This window comes from Dermacentor andersoni, chromosome 1 (assembly GCF_023375885.2).
Source record: "Dermacentor andersoni chromosome 1, qqDerAnde1_hic_scaffold, whole genome shotgun sequence".
NCBI classification, from domain to species: Eukaryota; Metazoa; Arthropoda; class Arachnida; order Ixodida; family Ixodidae; genus Dermacentor; species Dermacentor andersoni.
The window spans coordinates 225,429,160-225,450,938 of NC_092814.1; the positions used below are offsets into that span (position 1 = coordinate 225,429,160).

At 40.3% G+C, this 21,779-nt stretch overlaps 2 protein-coding genes across 2 annotated transcripts in view; both read right to left on the bottom strand.

Annotated features, from left to right (window-relative positions):
* Positions 1 to 11,669, bottom strand: part of rt (Protein O-mannosyltransferase rt) — a 59,474-nt gene extending 47,805 nt beyond the window's left edge. The window contains exons 1-7 of the mRNA XM_050196034.3: positions 11,019 to 11,669; positions 10,549 to 10,715; positions 10,241 to 10,344; positions 5,887 to 5,937; positions 4,857 to 5,106; positions 1,879 to 1,944; positions 1,690 to 1,783 (exon numbers count right to left, since the gene is read on the bottom strand). Of these exons, the coding sequence (XP_050051991.1) occupies positions 1,690 to 1,783; positions 1,879 to 1,944; positions 4,857 to 5,106; positions 5,887 to 5,937; positions 10,241 to 10,344; positions 10,549 to 10,715; positions 11,019 to 11,171 (885 nt within the window). The 5' untranslated portion in view covers positions 11,172 to 11,669. The remainder of the gene's footprint in view (positions 1 to 1,689; positions 1,784 to 1,878; positions 1,945 to 4,856; positions 5,107 to 5,886; positions 5,938 to 10,240; positions 10,345 to 10,548; positions 10,716 to 11,018) is intronic.
* A 1,890-nt stretch (positions 11,670 to 13,559) lies between these two features.
* The window catches only part of LOC126547968 (DENN domain-containing protein 1A-like), a 109,910-nt gene continuing 101,690 nt past the window's right edge, over positions 13,560 to 21,779 (bottom strand). Inside the window, exon 22 of the mRNA XM_050196033.2 lies at positions 13,560 to 21,453. Coding sequence (XP_050051990.1) covers positions 20,842 to 21,453 — 612 coding nt within the window. The 3' untranslated portion in view covers positions 13,560 to 20,841. The remainder of the gene's footprint in view (positions 21,454 to 21,779) is intronic.

The following is a 21,779-nucleotide window of genomic DNA, read 5'->3' on the forward strand; positions in this document are numbered from 1 at the left end:
GCTCCTGTCATGTATACACATGCTCTGAACCACACTATGACACAGTGTGCCAGACACCAGCAACAGCTGTGGGAAAGTCGAAGAAACAGGCAAAGAAAGCTTTGCTTTAATAAACAGCAGTGGCTGAAGAAAAATGCAAAAGAAAGAGGGTCAAATTAACGCATACCTAAGCAACATTTATAGCTTGCAAATGTTACGTTCACATTCTTAAATATGTGCCACAAGCCTGTGTCATGGCTCAAGACTGCATTGCGACCTATAAATTGGTATCTTATACCATTTTCTCCAAATGAAGTTTACCACTGACGCTTCTCATTGAACTGGTCCTGGAAGTCAATGAATCCCACAAGGCACACGGCTAACCAATGCACACCGGAAAAGTTATGAGTATAGGTTGACTTAGCCTGTAAAAAGCTCGACAGCATTTGCCCTGCCCAGACCATGCTCTTACACCAGACACACAATTGTGCCTGTGCCACACAATTTTCTTATAAATGCATGTGAAATAACAAATGCACATGCACCTCTGTTTTGAGAAGTGACACCCGTGTCACACGTACACTTCTGATCACGATCGGGGCCGATTTAGATAGAATTTATTGATCGCTATCAACAATGGTCGCTGCTACACAGTCCAACGATCCGGGTCGAGTTATTATCGTCTGCTGATTGTCGGGAACTCTCAGAACTGCATGATGCCTTGGCTACAAATTCAGATATAAATATGGTTAAATTTGGACAATACTTCAATTTTACAACTTACTACTGCTGAAAAAAAAACGTTTTTAAACATTTTCCATTGAGCTACCTTCACTTTTTCAATGCACCATGTTCAGAATACTGCACTAGGGGGCGCAGACATCAGCCTGCAATTGTAGTCAAAAGGTCTGATCGCGATTCCCGAATTGTGATTATCCAGATTCGGATACTGCAAGATTGTGATCGCAAATGACAGGGTAGCAACACTCGATCTGGATCAAGCTCAATCTGGATCAGCCCCAATCATAACAGAAGTGTACATGAGGCACCGGTATAACACTCATCTTCACGCTTAAAGAAGCCAGCCGAGCCCTCTCCAAGAAATCTTGCAGCAGTAGTAACAAGTGATATGAATGTAGATGATGACATTGAATAATATTTTATGTACATTGGAGATACTAAAGAATGCTATGTTTAGTTCATAGGTGTGGTGGTTTGGAAAAAAACGAGGACTACGCAATGAATTCGCTATGCTTAGACCTACTCACGTATATAGGATTCAAGGTCATGTTTTAAATCTAGCACTCTAGGTATGAAAATATCAACACATGTAACTTTGAAAATACATTCCCATCTCTTTTACCATCTCAGCATACAAAATGTCACTGAAGTAAGCTAGCAATAGTTTAAATGCAAGTTCAAATTACACCAAAGAATTGCTTTCCTTTAAAGTGTCTATGCCATCAAAATACCTTTGGCATCATTGCAAAAAAGAAGTTTAAATGTTATATTTTTCCCCTTATTCTCTAAAGAAGGCACTTTTTCAGTGCATGCTGATTTGCTATAGCGAAGTCAACATCACAAGTCTCAATATTAAAACAACGTTCATTTAAACAATGAATAATGTAGTTTAATGTCAATGAGTGCTTCATTTCTAAAAATGAGGCATGCACAATAGTAATCTGTAAGGAAAGTGGCATTCACACTCACATCTGAGAGAGAGCTGTTTCCAAGCATTTTCCAAAAATCTCTAGCCATTATGTAGACTGCTAAAAGCATAGAAAAAATGCCTATGTACTTGACGCTGAAAGGGTATAGGCAAAGAAAAACATTATTAGTCTTCTAAAGTAAAACATTTTACTTAATGCAAAGGACATGGGAGTGTGCAAGGGCTCCTACCACATGGAACACGTGAGAAATGAGACAGACAGGATCAACCATAGCCACCAGGAGAATGTGAATGATCTGTAATAAAGAAACAGGACATTAAAAAAAATCTAGGTGGCTATCACATGTCATTTATAAAATGACATGACAAAGTTTTGTGCTGATCATGCTTCTCACTGTAGCTTATAAAGCTAGAGTGAGAAGCATGATCAGCACAAAACTTACAACTATCATTTCACACATTTCGGTTCATAGCAACTGCATTCTCATGTGTTGCAATAATTACATTTTAATTATGATAGTCTCGATTCAGTGTGGTATATAACTGCTTCTGGAAAGCTTGTGCTGGGCTTGGCAGACAGCCTCCAGACATGAATGTTCAGTTTGTAAGTGACATTTCTAGTGACCAGATGTATATGTACCACACTGTCATACCTAGAACAGATTAAACAATAGAAACAGTACAAGGCTTTTAAATGAGGCAGTAGTAACCTGCTATCTGAAATCCATTTAATTGATAATGTAGCAGCACTAAATACAAAACCTAACATTTACACTAGCGCTAGCCAAAAATACTGCAGGCAAGTGTGTCAGATCATTAAATGTTTCTATTAGCATGGAAAAGACGGCTAAGGTGATCTGATTTTGTGAAACATATAACCTTTGTCATTCATATGAAGCCAAGAAAAGCATAGCAGAAATTATCTGTCCATTTTAATTGAAGTGTAGAAATAACAAGAAAACAGAAAATGAAAGCAGATGAAAAAAGAAAAAAAAAATGTGGCACCGGTGGGAGCTGAACAGACGCCTTCTGCATCACACTTGCGATGCTCTACCAATTGAGCTACAACAGTAGCTGTCCCTATGTCCACTTTCTTGGGTATTTATGTATGTGTGCTAGGTCTAACCCTAGGAGTGTTAGCTGGCACCAATCACAGCCATGATGGCAGATGTGGAACATCCTTTCAACTGCAGGCATCCCACAAATGGCCACTAAGCCCTTGTTTGCCACCTAAAGACATCAAGGCTTCCACAGTCAAGACTCCCATTATGCAGCGAGTGAGAAGAATCGAGGTAACCAAGGGGCTAGAGTTATTGTTAATAACAACTAGGCCAGACAATGAAGCCAATAAAAATTTCCCATGCTTTCCTTAGCTTCATGTGGTTGTTACTACTAAAAATTAAGCCCCCTTGGTTCACCCTATTCTTTTGCCTCTTTGCTATTCATAAATGCTACAAGAAATTAAAAGGATACGAACACACCCAGCTAGTAATTAACAATGCAAGCATGCCAGCCTTAACAAAAATATATTAGAAACATTGGAGAACTGACATAACAAATCAAAAGAAAGCATCATGCACCCTGCACAATGTTAAATATATAGCAACAAAAACAGTAGCACTACCAAGACAGCTGAGCTGAAGAGACCGGAGGAAAAAAAAACAATGCATAGGATTTTTCTGTAATAAAGGCAGATGTCATACAGGCTACTACAAATAAGAAATTAGAGAGGCTTTGGAGCTATTAAAGGCGAACTGCCACGAAATTTCACCATGGCTGCATTGGTTATACATTAGTACCGTATTAGTATTGAAGCAACCTTGGCAAAGCTGCAGGTCTGGTAAATATAATTTTTCTTATTAACAGCCTTTTAAAGAGCCCCTGAGCAGACATAGGCACCTGGTGGTTAGTGGATATGACGTAAATTCCAGACCATGGCCTCCAAGATTTTCAGCACACCACAGGCACAGCTTGACCTCTGAGGTAATGTCCAGGTGCTGTGCTGCACTGGTTCTTAACGATAAGGGTTCTGCATCATTTCCAGCATGCAGTACGGCCAGCATTTTCTTCCGTTCCGGTATGAAAAATGACTATTTTTGCTAGCTTTTTTTTCTATGCATTCACTTGTATATGAAATGTAAAATTTTGCATGCAGGATGCTTGTATATGGACACTAAGCCTATCCTGCATGGTCACAAATTTCGTTGCAGTCGACCTTTCATAAAATATGGCATTGCTCAACCAAATAAGAAAAACCACACCAGTGTGCACATACAGCAAGCAAATATGCCTTTTAATGGCCCAACATCTATATCGGAGATTCCTTGATGGTCTGTCAAACATACATTGAAAGAAGACGCAGAAACCTGAAGGGTGTACAATGATATTACACTTGACTAAAGCTTTTGTAAAATGCTCATGTTTTGTTGATACAAGCACTTGCATAACTGTAACAAGGAAAATGTTGGGGGAGGTTATCCAAGTGTGCAGTGAAAGGGCACACTGCATTTTTAAACTGCATAAAAACATGCCTGCCTCTACCTTTCATACTGGGAAGAGATACATCAAAAATTGTTAACTGATCTTGGCATTCTGAAAATATGGACTGTGATTCATTAGCGATTAGCCTTGTATGTCTAATCCAAGAATGACAGGAAAATGGCATTCCCGTGAAGCACTCCCTGTGCCTCAAGCTTTTCCACTCCTGCAATAATAGCTTAAACCTAGGAAGTTTGATACTGGTTTGTCCCATACAGATTAATGTGTATACTGGCTTTTAAAGAAGTGAAAGCCCACACAAAGGCGATTGGGTGCGGTTCAATCTTCACAACGCATTGTAGGAATTCGCACTGCATTTATTTATTTATTGTATGGAATGTCTATATGACTAGTTATGCAACTAACAAAGACTCTACTTTGGACCACAATGTAGGCAGGGGAAAAATTATGGCAAGGTTTTTCTCACTTGGCCTTTTTTGCTTGCATCCCAAAAACATTGCTTTCAGCACACTCAAGTGACTAAAAATAGTTTCCACAATTTTGGGACTTTTTATGTACTCTGCTATCAAGAAATATGCAGATTTCAGGATTAAATGTGTGAGCTCTATTACCAAGTGATCAGGCTTCATCAAGGTTGTCTTTAGCCTAAGTGCAGACAACTTAAGTAACCATTTTTGAGCAGCCCAACAATGTAGCAATCATAACTGACCTCTGCCTCCGGAACTTGAGCAAAGCAAGCAGGCCCAGTGCTGAGAAGCACATCAGGATGGCTTCCATGAGGACAAACCGTGATTGGGTAAGAAGAGAGTTCTCAAAAAGTACAAGTATGGCAGCCAAGGCTGCTGACACTTGGGCCAAACCAAGTGACAGTGCAAGGTGGTAAGTGACCGGCACCAACAGTGAGCCAAACAATGCTGGCACAAGTCGTAAAGCCCACAATGGGACTGATGCACTGTAACCTAGAAAGAAATAGGCAAAAGGCATCCTCTCAGCCTGGCTTTCATGTAGCAAGTGCTTGATCTATCAAGGCTTGAGCTGAATAATGTGCAAAGTGCAAGTATCAAATTGCTTTTTCTGTGAAAATGAAGACACAATGCAAAGGATACATAAATATTCAAAATTTCAAACAAGAGTACTGCTTTGCAATGAGTTCACGTTCAATTAAAGTATTTGACATTCAATATTTTGGAACAATCACTTTTGGTGAAATATATTAGCTTAACATAAGTGAAGCATGATGGTTGCTTACCCACAGCACCAGGAAACTGCTATTAATATAGCTTTGTCAGAAGCACTAAGCAATTTCAAATTTAGGGCTCAATACACAAAGCAGTTAAAAATAATGAACACTGCGTAAATAACCATCCATGTGCAGAGCAATCATGATTAGTCAAATTATAGTGAAGGAGCTACACAATCTTGGGACAGTGCTTACATAAGAATGGCATTGCGAAAAAAGCTTATTTCCTTCATACCAAAGTTAACAGTGCCCACAAAATGATCCTTATTTAAACTGAAGTATTATACATATACAAAGGACAGTTCAATAGTTTTGATAGAGGTTTCCCCATGAACAACCTTTAGACTTAAGTTACAAAGCAGAGCAAATTTTTCAGGTAGAAAATGCACTCCTTAAATTGATAACAGGATATGTCTTGAGCTAATTCAGAACCTTGTATGTTGTCTAGAGTCATACTGAAAGCACTCAACAGAGAAAAAAGTAAAGTCAGGTCACTTACTCCCACCTATCCTGTCAAATTCACTGTCGCCATCGAAGCCTGCCAGATATCCTGGAACAGGTAACCACCACAATTGTTGCCAGAAACAATAAACAAGAGGTAAAGTTGCATAAAAGAAGACTGCTTAAACTTACATGCAAAGTGGCTGCTTCATCATACTATGATAAACAAAATATGCAAAAAGTTAATATTCCATGCGGGCTAATGCAGCTATGCTGCATACTATAAAGCAAGATGCAAGATCGTATAAAGTGACACATGTAATGAAAATTTCACCAAGTTATAGAACATTAAATATGTCAGGGAATGCCCTCAAGCCAAAACAAGATGAAAAGAAATTTAGCTATACTTTTTCTGCAATAGGCAGGCACCTATTTTCTTTGCTTGGGTTGATGCACCTTTATGGGTTCCTGTGGTGGTAAAGATTTTTTACAATACTGTGTGGAAAACATCACTGTATGCAATGAGTGAGAACACAATCAGGAGAATGGAGGGGCTCATTTCTTGTACATACAAACCATTTGAAGTCAACAGACAATGAAGCCAAGGATAGTATAAAGGAACTTAAGTGTTTTGTAATTTAAATGTAAAAATAATAATGAACGGGGAAATAAAAGGTGGATAAAAATACAACTTGTCATTGGCGAGAGATGAACCCGCAACCTGCACAGGAGGTGTGCAATGCTCTACCAATCGAGCTATGGTCGCAGCTGTCCCATTGTCCACATTCTTCATTATTTATGCAAGTGTATTAAACCTAGCCCTGGGAGTGTTAGCCAGTGCCACACAGGGCATGGCAGTGGATGTGGAACACCCTTTCAATCGCATACATCATGTAGTATGCAAACAGGAGCTGGTCAATAAACCCTCATATGCTACCTTAAAGGGGCCCTGAAACACTTTTCTAACTAATGATAGAATGGCCTCACTATTAAATCACATTGGCCCACGAATCTCATGCTGCAAAAAATTTTCGAATCCTTCAACTACGCAGGGTGTCCCATGTAATTTTAGCCAAACTTTAAAAATATGCGAATACCATAGAGCTGGACAGAGCCAAACTAATGGTGTTTGCCGTCACTTGGAGATACTAAGATTATTTTTTGCATTTCACCTAATTACATAATTAGTCTTAATTAACTTCTCAAATATTATAATTAGATGAGAAGTATCAATGACAAAATTGTAGAGCAACATGAAATACTCCCGATACAGCTTTCTGTTGCTTAATATCTGCTACATAAAAGCGTTTTTCTGAGCGTGAAAGAAGCCCGTGAATACACGCAAAATTACCATGCGACTGGTTGCTCGAAGCACTTTGCGTGCATTTGCGAGCTTCTTCCATGTTTGGAAAAACAACAGAAAGCTGTATCGGGAGTTTTTCATGTCGCTCTACAATGTTCTCATTGACACTTTGCATCTAATTATATTATTTGAGAAGTTAGTTAAGACTAATTATGTAATTAGGCAGAATGCAAAAAATAATCTGAGTATCTCCAAGCGATGGCAAAAAGTTACGTGGGAGCTATGGTAGCTCATGGCAGCTATGGTAGACTATGCTATACAGCATGACGCTGTTATTTCGGAGGCCACGTGCAGCCGATGCAGCTACGCACAGTACAAAGATGAAATTATTTTTCAGTCTTCTTGAGATCAAAGACAAACATATTTATCATTTATTTACTCAAAATTAGCAATTATGCATTACTGAGAATGTCCTCGCACCCAACAGAATTGGAAAAATAGCATTGGTGGACCAAATGCTTTCTATAATGCTGCATGACGACATTGTGCACGCGAGAGCAAGCAACTGTTCACTGCTTTTGACACGAGATTGTAAATTCACTGCTGTGTGTGCAGTGGAATATTTGGCTCACATGTCCACAGGAGCCTCGTTAACAGATTGGCATCGTTTATTTACTATGTTGAAGAAAAATTCAGAGCTATTCCACTCTGTGAAGGTGGATGACCAGCGGAGCTGTGTATATATATATATATATATATATATATATATATATATATACATATATATATATATATATATATATATATATATATATATATATATATATATATATATATATATATATATATATATATATATATATGTATATATATGGTGATTAATATGTTGACTGAAAATAAAAGTCACGTACCACAATGAATTTGGCTTTGTCACGATTTTTTGGTTGTTTTATGAAATTGCATACTCAATGCTTTTTTATTTTTAACCTTCTTTAGTTTGCTTTTTTGGATTTATTATTTGGTCACCAAGGTGACTATTGCTTTATGATCACTATGATATATGGCCAGTGGCCCTGTGGCGACACTGGAAAGGTTCTTGGCCAATGTGAGGTCTATACACGACTGATGACACGTTGTGGGCACACTGATGTTTGTGTAACATTGAAAGCTGAACCCTTACAAGAGAAACAACACGAAACACTTTCCGTCTGGCCGAGACACGTTTATGTTGAAATGACCCACAATTACGATGGAAGTGGAGTCAGTAGGAGTGATCCAACCAAAGATGCATATGCTTGGCGTTTGCAGCACAATCTTTGTCCATGTTACGTGCCAACCACTGTCACCGCGCACATTCCCGTTTCCGTTCACGACAGAGCTGGCACATTGTTCTTCCACAGACCCCACCGCACAGGGCCTATCCATAGCACAGGTGGAAGAGAACCGAGATAAGGTTATGTGGTTTGCCTATAGAGCCTGTGACGTCAAACCGCAATGCATACTAAACAGTGTCTATTCTGGTTTTACTTTTTTAATTAGGATAATTTTTTTTAATCAGAATACGTTTCAACACTTCTCACGATTAAATGCAGCTGGGGTATACCTGGCGATATGCTTTTGCTTTAGCTCTTTTAGCTCTGGGGTGGCCGCGATCCTTTATTGCCTACACACACAAACTGTCAGAACCTAGCGTATAACAGCTCCGCTGTAAAAGTGTTTCAGGGCCCCTTAAAAAAAGCATCAAGGCTGCTAGTCAACATGCTTGCTATGCAATGAGTGAGAAGAATCATGCGTACTGAGGACGCCTCTCTATCTCAATTGGTAGAGTGTCGCATATGCCATGCCAAGTTTGTGGGTTTGGCTCTCACCAGCAGCAAGTTACCTTTTCTTCAATTTTCATCATAATGTCTACACTTTAATTAAAAAAAGAGTTCATTTCCCTTATGCTTTCCCTGGCTTTAATGTCTGTAGGCTTATATAGTTGACTGTATGCTACAAATTCTGAAATATGATTGGCAGCAAATCCTCAACTTCCTTGTTGTGTGTGTATCGCTATTTCTGCTTATTGGCTTACAGGAAGTGACCCGAATACTGGACGCTAGAACCACAAGTAGTTTGAATGCCCGTCTAAAAAATATGGCATGAAACTTGCTAGTGGCATGTAGTAGATTACATGCTTGACAAACATGTTCCAAGCACTGACGATGTCTGCAATTTAAAAGGAGGGATGTGAGCAACCACTCAGCCTTGATGTACCTGTGATGTACAAGTAGCAGCAAATTTTTTTTTTGCTATGTGCCAACTTCATGAACTATATTCATTTTTTCTTTTTGGTAAACGGTGACACTGCAGACATAAGCACACAGGCATTTTGTTCACTTCTTTCTTTGATGTTTCAGAATGACACCACCAGCACATGCCTTCAACAGCAATTCAGTGAGCAAGTAAAATTTACTGACAGCCCCTTAATAATGTGGTAGCTTCTCTTTGTCTGCTGTCAACATTTCTGCAGTAACACATAGGGTCAATTAAACAAGTGTGATGGGCTTTGCGACTCTGAATTACTTTCTAGCAGTGACAATGTAACTGCTGATGATTTGGGGCAGCAAATGGAAGAAAAGCATTAGAAGAACTAGGTAAAAGAACAGCACTTACATAAAAAAACATTACATAACAAGGAATGCAATCACAGAAGCTTGAATTTTCAAAGGAGCTCAAAGAAATTGATGCTGGCATGAATTTTCACACATTATTTGAGAAACTTGGTTCACTCTTCTTGTTGATGAATGCATCAGACAGCTAACTAAAAAAATTTAACTCCAGGATGAACTCAGCAAAGAATGAAGGGAGGTGATGGGGGGGGGGGGGGGGGAGATAGACCCAGTTCAGCTCTTTTCACTCATTTATTCGTCTCATTATGCATCAATCGGAAATGCCAGAGCACTGTTAAAATTTCCTGCAGTATTGAGAAGGAAACTGTCTATATGAGAATTTAAAGTCACATCATGCATTGAAGCCAGTACTGCCCGTTATTTGGCGTAGCAAGATGCACAGCTACGGAGCTGATGCTGAGTGACACGTGTGAAAATCAGCCACCTTATTTTTTTACCTGCTAGTGCAACCAACTGCTTTCCAAGAGGAGGATGCGAATCAAAAAAGAAAATATTTTTCATGTACAAGCTTGCGAATTTTCCGTAATGCAACTCGTCGAATCTGCAAGATAAATATAACATTAGAAAACGTGCTGCCCCAACACACATAACTGCAGCAAAAAGGCATGAAACCACTTGAAAAAAGATAAAAAAGAAGTTAGCATGCGTTAAGATGTAATCCAAAAACGGGTTACTTAATACAATAAGTGACTATAAATTCGGTTAACATATACATTTGAAGATATAAGTCAGATTCAACACTTACACGATGCTTCGTGGATATTCTAGTCTCCACATTCTTGTCAGGAGCGCCAAGAAAAACAGAGCCACAGACATTGCATCAATTTCGATCTTGACCGTGAAAGCTTTGGAGGAGCCATTTAGCCACGAGCTCAAGTAACTAACTGCGCTGTTCGTTTCCGTACGAGGAACCTGTAGGACGAGATTCCTTGGTGGTCAACCAACAAGCAGATACACATATTCTTGACTAAGTGCATTAGCAAGTAGCAAAGCAAAACAAAATGTCAAATAAACCTACATTATGATTATATAATGCACGGTCACTTAAAAAGTCACCGTGTTCACATTAGAACGTGCCGTCGTGGGAATTTACGCGATAATTCTTCGATATATTTAGACACGAGTCCAACAATTATGTGACAGCTTGAGACAGCAACATACAAATGCGATAGCACACAAACAGTATCACAAAGCGTGAAATGTTGGCTTACTAACCTCTGATACTACCTTTGCGGCACCGTCATGACGAAGCGTACCGTTAGCGCCGCTGGGGTCGTCGCTCCCTTCAAGCACTTCAACAGGTGACAAGCTCTCCGAGTCAGCGGCCGCTTTCGCTGCGTTTCTTTTTCTACTTTTCACCTCGCTCATGTTCCAGCGTTATGTAAAGTACTGTTGGCACTTACGAGTAATAAGTGTAGCAACTACAGTAAATATATGGAGAATTCCATTAAATATCCGAACTAGCACCTGCCCAAGCATCAAATTCTAAATACACCGTACCGTACGCAACGCTTGCACCACGTGGCAGCCATATTGGCTAGCGGAACTACATCACAGGTCACATGGCGCTTTGACCCCTTTTGACGGCTACTTCCGCTGTTTCACTTTATGGTGTGCACGCAGATGCTGTAGATGCACCAGATGAACGCATGTTCTGTGATGCACGTCTGTGCGTAATTGCATGTAGTCTCGCGATCGCCTTGGTGAAGTGACAGCGGAGGCCACAGCCCGCCACGGCGACAGCTTGCGCAAACGCCTTCTGTCCCCACTGAATCAACTAGCAGTCGTAGAAGAGGCTGCTACGAGCGTTCCTGAATGCCGAACATCGGTGACCGACTATAGTAGTATTGCAGTGTATACTGGTCCCCGAGATGGCTTCCGAAGGCGATGACAGTTGTGAGCAACCGAAAGAAGCCGAAGATGAGTTGGTGGCACGACAGCAAGAGGCGAGGACCTACCTCAGACAGCAGTTCCTGCGATGCATGACAGGATTGGCAGGTCACGCCGCCACGTTTCACATGCATGAAAAAACTACTGTGAAGGGGACGTTCCGTTGTTGTGACATTGAAGTGCAGAACTTGGGCGTTTCCGATCTGTTGACCGCATTGGGCCGTCAGCCTGCAGCTATACTTAGGGCTGGTGATGTAATCAGTTTCACCGTGAGCGACTTGGGTGTCACCGCAATTTCTTCTCGCAGTGACAAATAGAATGGCATGTCATATCGTGGAATGAACTTTGCCGTTTACCTGTGACTGGTGTGCAGAACACTACCATCAGCTGTGCGGTGCGCACAGTAGGCTACTGTGCCTTCCACGGCGGCGTGCGCCGGCTTCTTTTAAATTTGTGGGCCTGGATTCTTTGGGCGCAGCGTGTTCTCGAATCACGCTGTTTCTCGTTACTTTGTTCTTCTTTTGATACCGTAAAATATGCTGCACGAAGTGCGTGCGCGATACATATATATATATTTACAACATTGGCTGTTGAGGACTCTTTCAGCTACAAAACCCCCGGAGTCGCCGTCAGCGTTTTCGCACGAAGGTGGCCGAGTAGAATGTACGAGACGTTCATGTAGAATGAAGTCTGCCTCCATTGTACAGAATTGCGCTGCCAGCTGAGCGTCCATATGAAATGGTAACCTACCATCTCTGGACTGAACGCTCACGGTAGCACCCATTAGTAGTGCTGCGCAAATAAACGTAGCGTTGCATCTCTGCGCACGACGTTGGGCGTGCGATGATTCAGCTTCAGTCGGTATGGGCGCGCCGACAGCAACGCCGTTTTGGACGACACTAGTCCAACCATTTTTCTAATGCACCTACGCTCGCTCTAAATATTTACGTATTGTGGGATTTGTAAAGCAGCTGAAGTACTTCGTGGCTAAGCACCCTATCTGGAATTAACAGATGCAATGAAAATACACACAAAATACAAGCTGCATGTTCGGGCCAGGAAATCTTTCAATATATTTTTGCCATTTTAGCAATGAGAAAATTTACTGGCTGCTGTACTGCACATTCCATGCATGCATAAGCTGTGTAGTTTGCATAACAAATTTAGAATGTTAAAATCTTTTGAATAATTTGTGGAACCCACGAAGTAAATCTTCAATGATGCGTTAAATTTATATGAAACATTGTACATTATCTTCCCTTGTCTACTAACATGGTGGAGCTCCAGCAGTGAATGCACAGGCTTGTGCATGCAAGGCTATTTGGGCAACAGTCCTACCTTAAAAATTATGGGGCAGCTCAACATCCAAAAATTGCAAAATGTGTTATGAGGGAAGCCATAGTGGAGGTTTGCAGATTAATTTTGACCACCTAGGGTTCTTCAATGTGCACTCAAAGCACGGTAGACAAGCATTTTTACTTTCCACCCTCACAGTTGCCGCCAGGAATCAAACCTATGACCTTGCGCTCAGTAGCACAATGCCACATTCACTGTGGCAAGTAGTCCTACCCCATAAACTATTGCAAACAGTATTTTTCTTAAATTGTCCTCCAGCATGATGGCTGTTATGTCGCATAAAAGCTTAATGCAAAAATATTTTCAGTTTACATCGGTTACAAATGGCTTCATGAAATAATTTTCGCTCACTGTCGACAGTTTTAATTTTGTTTCATGCTACAGTATGCACTTACAGGTGCACTGGCTTTCGAATAAAGATATCACTGAACACTTTCTGGAGTGAGTAGCATAGACATGTAATATGGTGGTGACAGTAAGTAGGCGCAGGTCATAGTAAGGCACAACACAGCAGGAATGCTAATAGTTTAATGCTCTACATTAAAAAAAATTCTCACTGACGTCAGTAGGAATGTACAATCATACATTCAAGTGTCACTCTGGCTTCAAAAAATCAAGCGTACACGTAACCCATCTGCATGATAACCATTCGCTCAGTTTCTATGCAGCAAGCACACAACACACACACTGAACAGTCCTACGAGTAAAAGAAAGGTGTAGTGCAAATAAAGAGTAGCATAAAATTGTTAGCAAAATGAAACTTTTGCATGTGAATCTAAATTAAACTAACCGTCAAAGAAGGCACTGCAAGTACACACTAAAAAATGATACATGTCATAAATAACCTCTGCTAACTAAACATTTTCAAGTAGCATGGTTTCTATTATTCACAAAAATAACTAAACAAGGTAAATATGTTTTCGGGCACCATTCAGGTCATGTTGAACATGCCAGCAAAATGGTAAAATTACTCTGGCAGTGCAGACAAAAACAAATACAATGATCCACGTGCTCAATCTTAAATAGTATGTCTGCCTTAAGAACAAAATCCACCAAGAAATATCAATAACAATGCACAAAAATTCTACTTTGACCTCGTGGCACCTAACACACTTCAAATTTTTATAGATTTCACTGACGTCCATGCTTCCATATGAGCAGTGACAACATCAACAATCATACATCACTTTTTCTCCGAGGAGTATTTGTGACAGGCTAGAAGCTACACCTCTTCAGGGTGATGCAGCGACTACATATGTGGCAAAACAGATTTGTACCTCTCAGAATGGCAAATTTAGTCTCGATATGAACAATTGTCACTTGATGTTAATGGAGAGCAACAGCAGTTGTGAGCAACAGCAACAACAGCAGTTGTAAGAGAGCAAAAATAGCACAGCATTGGTATTCTTTTTTGTTTTGTTAGTTTGGTATTTGTTATACAAGTAAATCATTCCAACTGTTTGTTTCAATTAACCCTAACAAGTGCGTTATGCTTACGACGTTCAACTGCAGTGGCTGCTGCTGTCACATCCTTGCCTGACATTTATTAGTACAGCAAATCAGAAATTTCCCCAGGTGGGCTATATAGTGTTGCGGTTCAAGCAGTTTCTTATGTTGTTTTTTTTCATAATGATTAAAAGCAGCATTAATAACTACTTTCCAAATATTAATGATCCTTTCAAATGCTTTCGATAGAACTCCGCTGCCATAAATTCCAAATGACATTGTTTTCCTGTGTAGCACTGAGGTGCCAAAATTATGCTCAGTGATGTGCAGTGCATTCGAAGTGGCACTAAATTTGCCAGTCTGACTGGGGTACCACATATACATAGCAGAACACAAACGTTTTACTTTCACTTTGAAACACAGTATAAAAGAAAGTACATCTGTGACAAAGTAGCACCAAATGATTCAGTGTCAGTATACTGCAAATGACTTCATTTTCTGTCAAGCTTGGTTTCTTGCCATTTTTAGAAATAATTGGCAATATTAGAAAAAAAAAAATCAGTAAGGTGGCTGTGGTGCTCAAGAGAAACTATGCTGCAAGCAAGTCCCAAGAACTGTTTGAAAGACCAATTTATTGAGGATTGCAGACCATTTGCAAAATTAAGATGCCATAAAAATTAAGTCATTTAGAGTACCACCTGTTTTAAGAATGAGCAAAAGGACAGCAGCACACAGTGATCTGTTGCAAGGCATTTTTACAGATGCCGTAGTTGCTAAACACTAAAAGCCTAGCTGCAACAACTAGAAAAGAAAGGCGGGGGGGGGGGGGGGTCACAGCATCGTTATTTTTTCAGTGTTTCAGTAGCAAGAACTAAATCACTCCATGAATATCAGCTTGCATGCATGATAAGAGACCCAGCCATACCAATCGGTAGAAATAAAACATTAATAGGTGATCTGTAAGATGTCCTAAGCACAATTTATGTTGCAACTACATATTTGATGATTTAGACATAAAATTACAAAAATACTTATTCTACACAACTGCTATTTTATCTAGCTGCAGCTACTGTGGACAGAACAGTCTTTAAGTGTCTCATGAACTTTGAGTAGTAGTTGCACTTGCACATGCTATTAATTACTATAGCTATGTAATACAAACGTGTGAAGTCACACTCTGATCTAGGAGTCAAGTGAGAATAAAGAAACTAATTTTGAAATGGCAAGAGTAAAAGATTCATGAATCCTTAAACCAAATTTGTGCAACATACCTGAAAATGTACACCCCTCCCTTTGAAGAAAAAATTATTTGATGATGCTAGAAAGCTGCGAGTGTGGTTAGCATTTGCATTAAATAAACAAACAAGGCATGCACCTACACACTTACACTGCATCATTTTTTTTTTCACCATCACTGTAACTTGGATATTATCAACCGCCTCTGTCCCTCCCCATGACAGTGTCCATAACTATGATAGGCAAAAACAGCAGTGAAATTTCTTTTTCCCAAAGTACAAATTACAAAGCCAGTGGCCCTTTTGTCACGTCTTACTCGCGCGATACCTGATGCTCAATACTATATCTCACTGAAGTTTTTCGATTGGAGCAAACGACAGCTTCCAGTCGCGAAAATCAGATTATGCAACACACAAAAGGCTACATGTTTTAGCAACATATTCACACTGTCGCCTGTGTGTGCCATCCAACATCCTTGCATGCAATGTACATAAAGCATGCAGATAAGCTGCTTAAGGTTCAAATATACTGCACAAAAAACAAGTATGCTGCTTAAAGAACAATGTCGCACAATGTTGATGAATGCATGACAGTTAAACCCACAGCTACTGCTGCAGATAGCAATGCTGGCAAGCGTTTTGCTTTGTACTGTTAACTACAGTGAACTACAGCTCCGATATACTTCACTAGAGCCAACTTTCTGAGAAATATTCAACAGTCGCATTCTATCATATCTACAAGGAGAATACGACCTTTGCTTGGCACACATCATGTTGGGCCGTGCATAATGAACACTCAAACCAGAACGGAAATATTTTGTGCTACAGTTTTCGCAATATACACAAGACACAAATTTCACGCAAGTTGTGCTGGTTGGCTGGAGATAAAGAGGGTGATAAATATGGAAAAGACTGCTCACTGAAATCAACAGATTCTTAAAAATATTTCATAGTATTCTATACACAGCAGTCTCACCCAGATTTCTCACTCCGTGTCTAGTTGCAACCAAGGACTAATCTTCCCAACTCTACAGCAGATAACTAAAACTTTCCTTGCACGCACTTTCACAACAACCACATGTAGCCTTCTAAAACAAGGCCACTGTGACAAAGAAAGAAAACTTAAACTTGATTTCAGAGGTCAGGCTTTGAAAGTTACTGAAATTTTACCATTCAAAATATTCCGTAAATGAAATTTTCAAACACTTCATTGTCTTGCATTTTAAATGACATGCCAGAGTGTCTGCCCATTTTTAAGTGAACCCCAGCTCTGCCAACTTAGTCGGCCATGCTGACCATGCCACTGATGCTATGCTATTCACTAGCACAGAGCGTTGGGGAGGCTACCAGCATGAACTCACTAGTACAGCGAAGAACCTCTTTTCATGACACCATTAATGAACTTAAGCTCCTTCATCAACAGCTTGTTTCCATATCACTGTTGAGACAACTCTGAAATGGTGATAGAATTATGGTAAATAAGCAATGGCCACAAGATGACTCAAGCACAAATGTGGCACTGGCATACGTTGTAGTTACACTATTGCACCACCATGACTGCATTCTTACTGTCCGGCTCATAAATTTCACTTGTGACTTGTAAACTTGCAGAGGTAGCAAAACAACCCTTAGAAGTTACATACTGCATGTTTATGCAGGCATGGTCCCAGATTATTAAAAACAGGGAATTCGTGACAAAATTATACTTTTCTTAAAAGCAAAGGTTACAGCTATAAGCAGGCAAGGACGAAGTGAGTCACAAACAACATATACGGGTGCCATGTACGGGATATGGGCGGCTGTGTCCCACTTCGTCATTGTCTGCTTAGCGCCGTAACTTTTGTTTTTAAGTCATGAACCAACTAGCTCAGCAACAAGTTTTTTTTTAATGATAATTTTATTTACAAAGCTTTATACAGCACCAAATATCATAATAAATGTGACGATTACCAATATTATAAATAATTAAAAAAGTTTCTTCAATTAAGTTTTACATTACCCTTCTGCCAGAAACTCTCTACCTTGGCACCAGTTTTGATAAGTACTCAAAATCTGCACTGCTGTTGCAGTTAATATGCTTCCACACTGTGGAAAATTGCAGTATGAAAAACTTAGCTGGAACAGCAGGGCATTTCACAGCATATTTTGAGCCAGTGCTTAGAACCAGTTTTGAGAAATACAAGGTTTCCAGCAAATGGTTATGCCTTGATGGTAAGTACTGACTGACTTCAATGCTGTATTTATAACATGCCCTCTACAGTCAATAATTAAAAAGATAATAGGGAAACATTGTTAGTAATCATACTGGTGATTATTGTGAACATTGTGACATCCTCCACTGGTACAAAGATTAGCCAGCAAGAATTATCTTGAATTCCCTATTTTTCATAAAATGAGACAGTTGTCACAGAAACCCATGGTATATTGTCTCATTATGAAAGCTCAAAGTGAAAAGATCTCGCATGGCTTTGAGCAAATATAGTTCCACCTGTGAACTTCAAATTGGTTGCATTTTCTCAAAGATTCAACACTGCATATCCTGACATGGCTCTCAACTGATTTCTTCATACTTCTGCTGTCAGACTCAACCCAAATGTTCATGTGGATTACATTGCAGCCAGCACCATAGAGCAATGGCCAGTGGGTACAGAACTGCACACCAAGCCTGCATGCTAAAGTGGATGTAATGGCTGCAGCTGCAACATAGCACCTGGAGAAGTGAGCCATTACATTTGCTGTTGATAGCTGCACACGCACGCTTCTGCTGATTACTTAGACCCAACAGCAACACACTGCGGCACTGGCAGCTATGTGGGCCATGCTTACACATTTGAGTGTAATCCCATTTATTAATGATACACTGCTGCAGTTAAAAAAAAAAAAAAAAAAATCAAGGATGGGCCACAGCATACACTGTAAAATAAATTGTAAGAGTTGCACAAGGTTATGTTAGAGCTCTCACTGGCTTCTCAAATGCAGCAGATGGTTGCTGCACAACAGATAAGTGTAAGCAAAACAGCACATTTCGTGTATGAACCACGAAGGTGGTCATGGCTAAAGTGACAAGATGTGCAAATTAAGGTGGCACATGGTATCACTTTTACGGCTGCAGTACCACTGTCCCAATGGCACTGTGTTTTGTCCCTCTGCTGTGCCTGGCTTGGCACCTGTAGGGCCAGCCTGCATCTACAGTGCATCAGAATGGAGGCAGTAGCACCGAATGCTCCCAGGAAACATGCAATGCAACTCTGCTACATTGTAAACAATACATGTACAACACAAGGCTGCAATTAGGCTGCTGGCACTGAGAAAGCATAGGTGCCTGCCTGTTTACGACAAAAGAGGGAGCTGAGAGACCATTCCACCAGTCAGTCATGCAATCATGTTATCTTGCACTACAATGGAAATAAATGCAATGCTTACACCCGCAAATGATGCTCTTTTTAGTGAGTCCCCCAACCCCAACTCTCCTGAACCCTCTATCTGTGCCAATGACATTGTGTACAGAAGGAAAAGCTAAACACTGAAGCCAAGCCACAAAGTAGTTTAATTCCTGAACACTGCACCTTGGTATACCCTTCATGTACCCTTCCTCCTACCCGCTTCTCTGCCTCTCCAGGAAGCCTTCTAGTAGTCTGGAAGATTTGTTAACTTCGATATCATTATGTGCTGGGAGTAGTAATTGAGGCCCCAGCTTTTCTCACAATCATAGAAAGCCTAGTCTTTAGGACTTGGCCATGATTCAACAGGTGCACATGAGAAAAATGTTTTGGCTCACTGCTACTGCCTTGCCACTTCTTTTATTGCCCAGCTACACTGTAAATCTGTGTGCACATAACTACAGAACAGCAAGTGCACATCTGCCTGGTGCTAAGTGCATAGTGAATTCCCGAATAATTCATGACTATATCCTACTGCGGCCAGCCCTTGAACTTTTTTATTTAAAAGTAGTATTTGTAGAGGTTTTTTTTTCTCTCTCTCTCTCAAGGACCATACAAGTACAAAGTGATACTAGGCTTGTTAAGTGCAGCCCATGGGCACCAAGGAAATTTACAAAAATACACTTGTTATAACTAAACTGGTCGGTATTATCACGATCAAAATTTGAGAGGCATTGGGCAATCATACACTTCTCACATTACAAGCAATATGCTTTGTAGTCTTGTAGCAATTACCAACCAATACACAAGTTACAATGAGCAAAAGAATACTGTTTGTTTGATACAGCATAAATTCTGCTCTAAAGAAAGCTACCTTTTCGCTGAGTAACTATTATGGAGTTATCTAGGCCCATTTTTCTGCAGTCACACAATCCACAGAAAATATATGCATTGAATCTACATTAAAATCTTTTGCCCAAACTAGATATCTCAAAGCATGGCATAAAAGTATGCACATTCCTATGCAGTCTCTAACATTACTTTTTCATCCATATGCGTGTGTTTTCTTTTACTTTGCATTAGATTGAGTTTCAAACAAAACAATGATATTCTAAAATTTAATAGTGTTTTTTCTTGTGACTTTCACTCTACATATTTGTGAACACTTGCATTTTATTTTCAAGCCTTTCTTTCCCCTACCAAGTAGCTTGCACTGCTTTCTAAAATCAAGACTAAGTGAAGCGCCTATGCTTGTGCTAAGCATAGTGTTGGCAAATTCTACGATGAACACTGCATCAGATTATCACAGAACTTTTACTGGCAATACCATTGCAAAAGCAGATGTCAACTAAGTGACAGCACTGAAGGCCATATTTTCTAGGGATTATACCAAGATAAAAGCTGTACATACAAAGATAGGGGAAAACACCCACACACACACACATTTTCAACTCTTTACAAAGTGTCTGCCCAGTATCCGTGTAGAGAGCCCACTCTGAGTAACAAGAACTTGATAAACTCGTCACGCTATATCACTGCATGACACTCAAAAATTAAAAGCTCCACATGTTGATGCCTACCCCTCATACCTCAGTCCTCCACACTTTCCAAGTTCTTCCTCTCGGAGGCTAATATTTACACAAGTATTTATGCCTATGTCATTTAAACGAAAATAAATAGGAAGCGTTGAAGCATTTGTATGGCCATAGTGCCTCCTCACAATTAGCACAGTCAAAGGTCAATGAGGTCAGCAAAAGGGTCCTGCTGTTTGGGGAACACCGGAGATGGTGCTGGCTGTGAAACTGGAACCATGGGAGGACGTGATGTGACTGGTGGTGTCACTGGTGGTGTCACTGGTGGAGTCCAAGGCATACGAAGAAATGGGTTTGTTGCAAAAGATGGGTGTGGAGCTCCCATGTAAGGTACAGCTTGGAATCGTCTCTGCAGATTTGAATAGGGTGATGGAGCATATGAATGAGTTGCAAATGCAGCAGCATTTGCAGCCAATGGCAACTGATTTGAAGCTGCCTGCCCCCTTGGTGGTATCATCGGGATTGCTGGCTGTACTGCAGATACCAGTGGCTGCACCGTCTGCCTTCCTGGTTGTACTGCTTGTACTGCTGGCTTAGTTGTGTGCACCAGATGTGCCGGAAGCGGTGGCAACACAGAAACTCCTTTAGCAGGCGCTGGAGGTTGGTGGTTGGCAATTTCATCATCATTCTCCTGGGAATCCAGACGAATCAGTGGTGCATCTGAAGATGGTGAAGGTCGGCTGGTGTTCCTTGCTGCTTTTCTTGGAGGTGGGGCCAAAGGCACTTTATGCAGTGATGGGTCACTGAATGCCTGCAATGACAAAAAATGAAGATAAATTCCTTGACCTAATAGCAATACGTTAAGGGTAATTCTGAGTAACAAGGATCGCAGATGTCAAACCCTGACCACATCTTGTGGGCACTAAGGTCACCAGCGCAAAACAATTTTGCTGACTTATGAAACGTTTTCATAGAACTGTATTAAAATATTGAAGTTTTTCAGAAAACAATATAAAGATTGGCTTCTGCACTTCCAATTTGTGCCAACCAACAGGTGGTTGTGTCTTGAGTCCTGTGACACAAATAGGCCACTTGATCTTAAGACGTGCTCGTCTCGCATCTTGAATTGAATTGTGA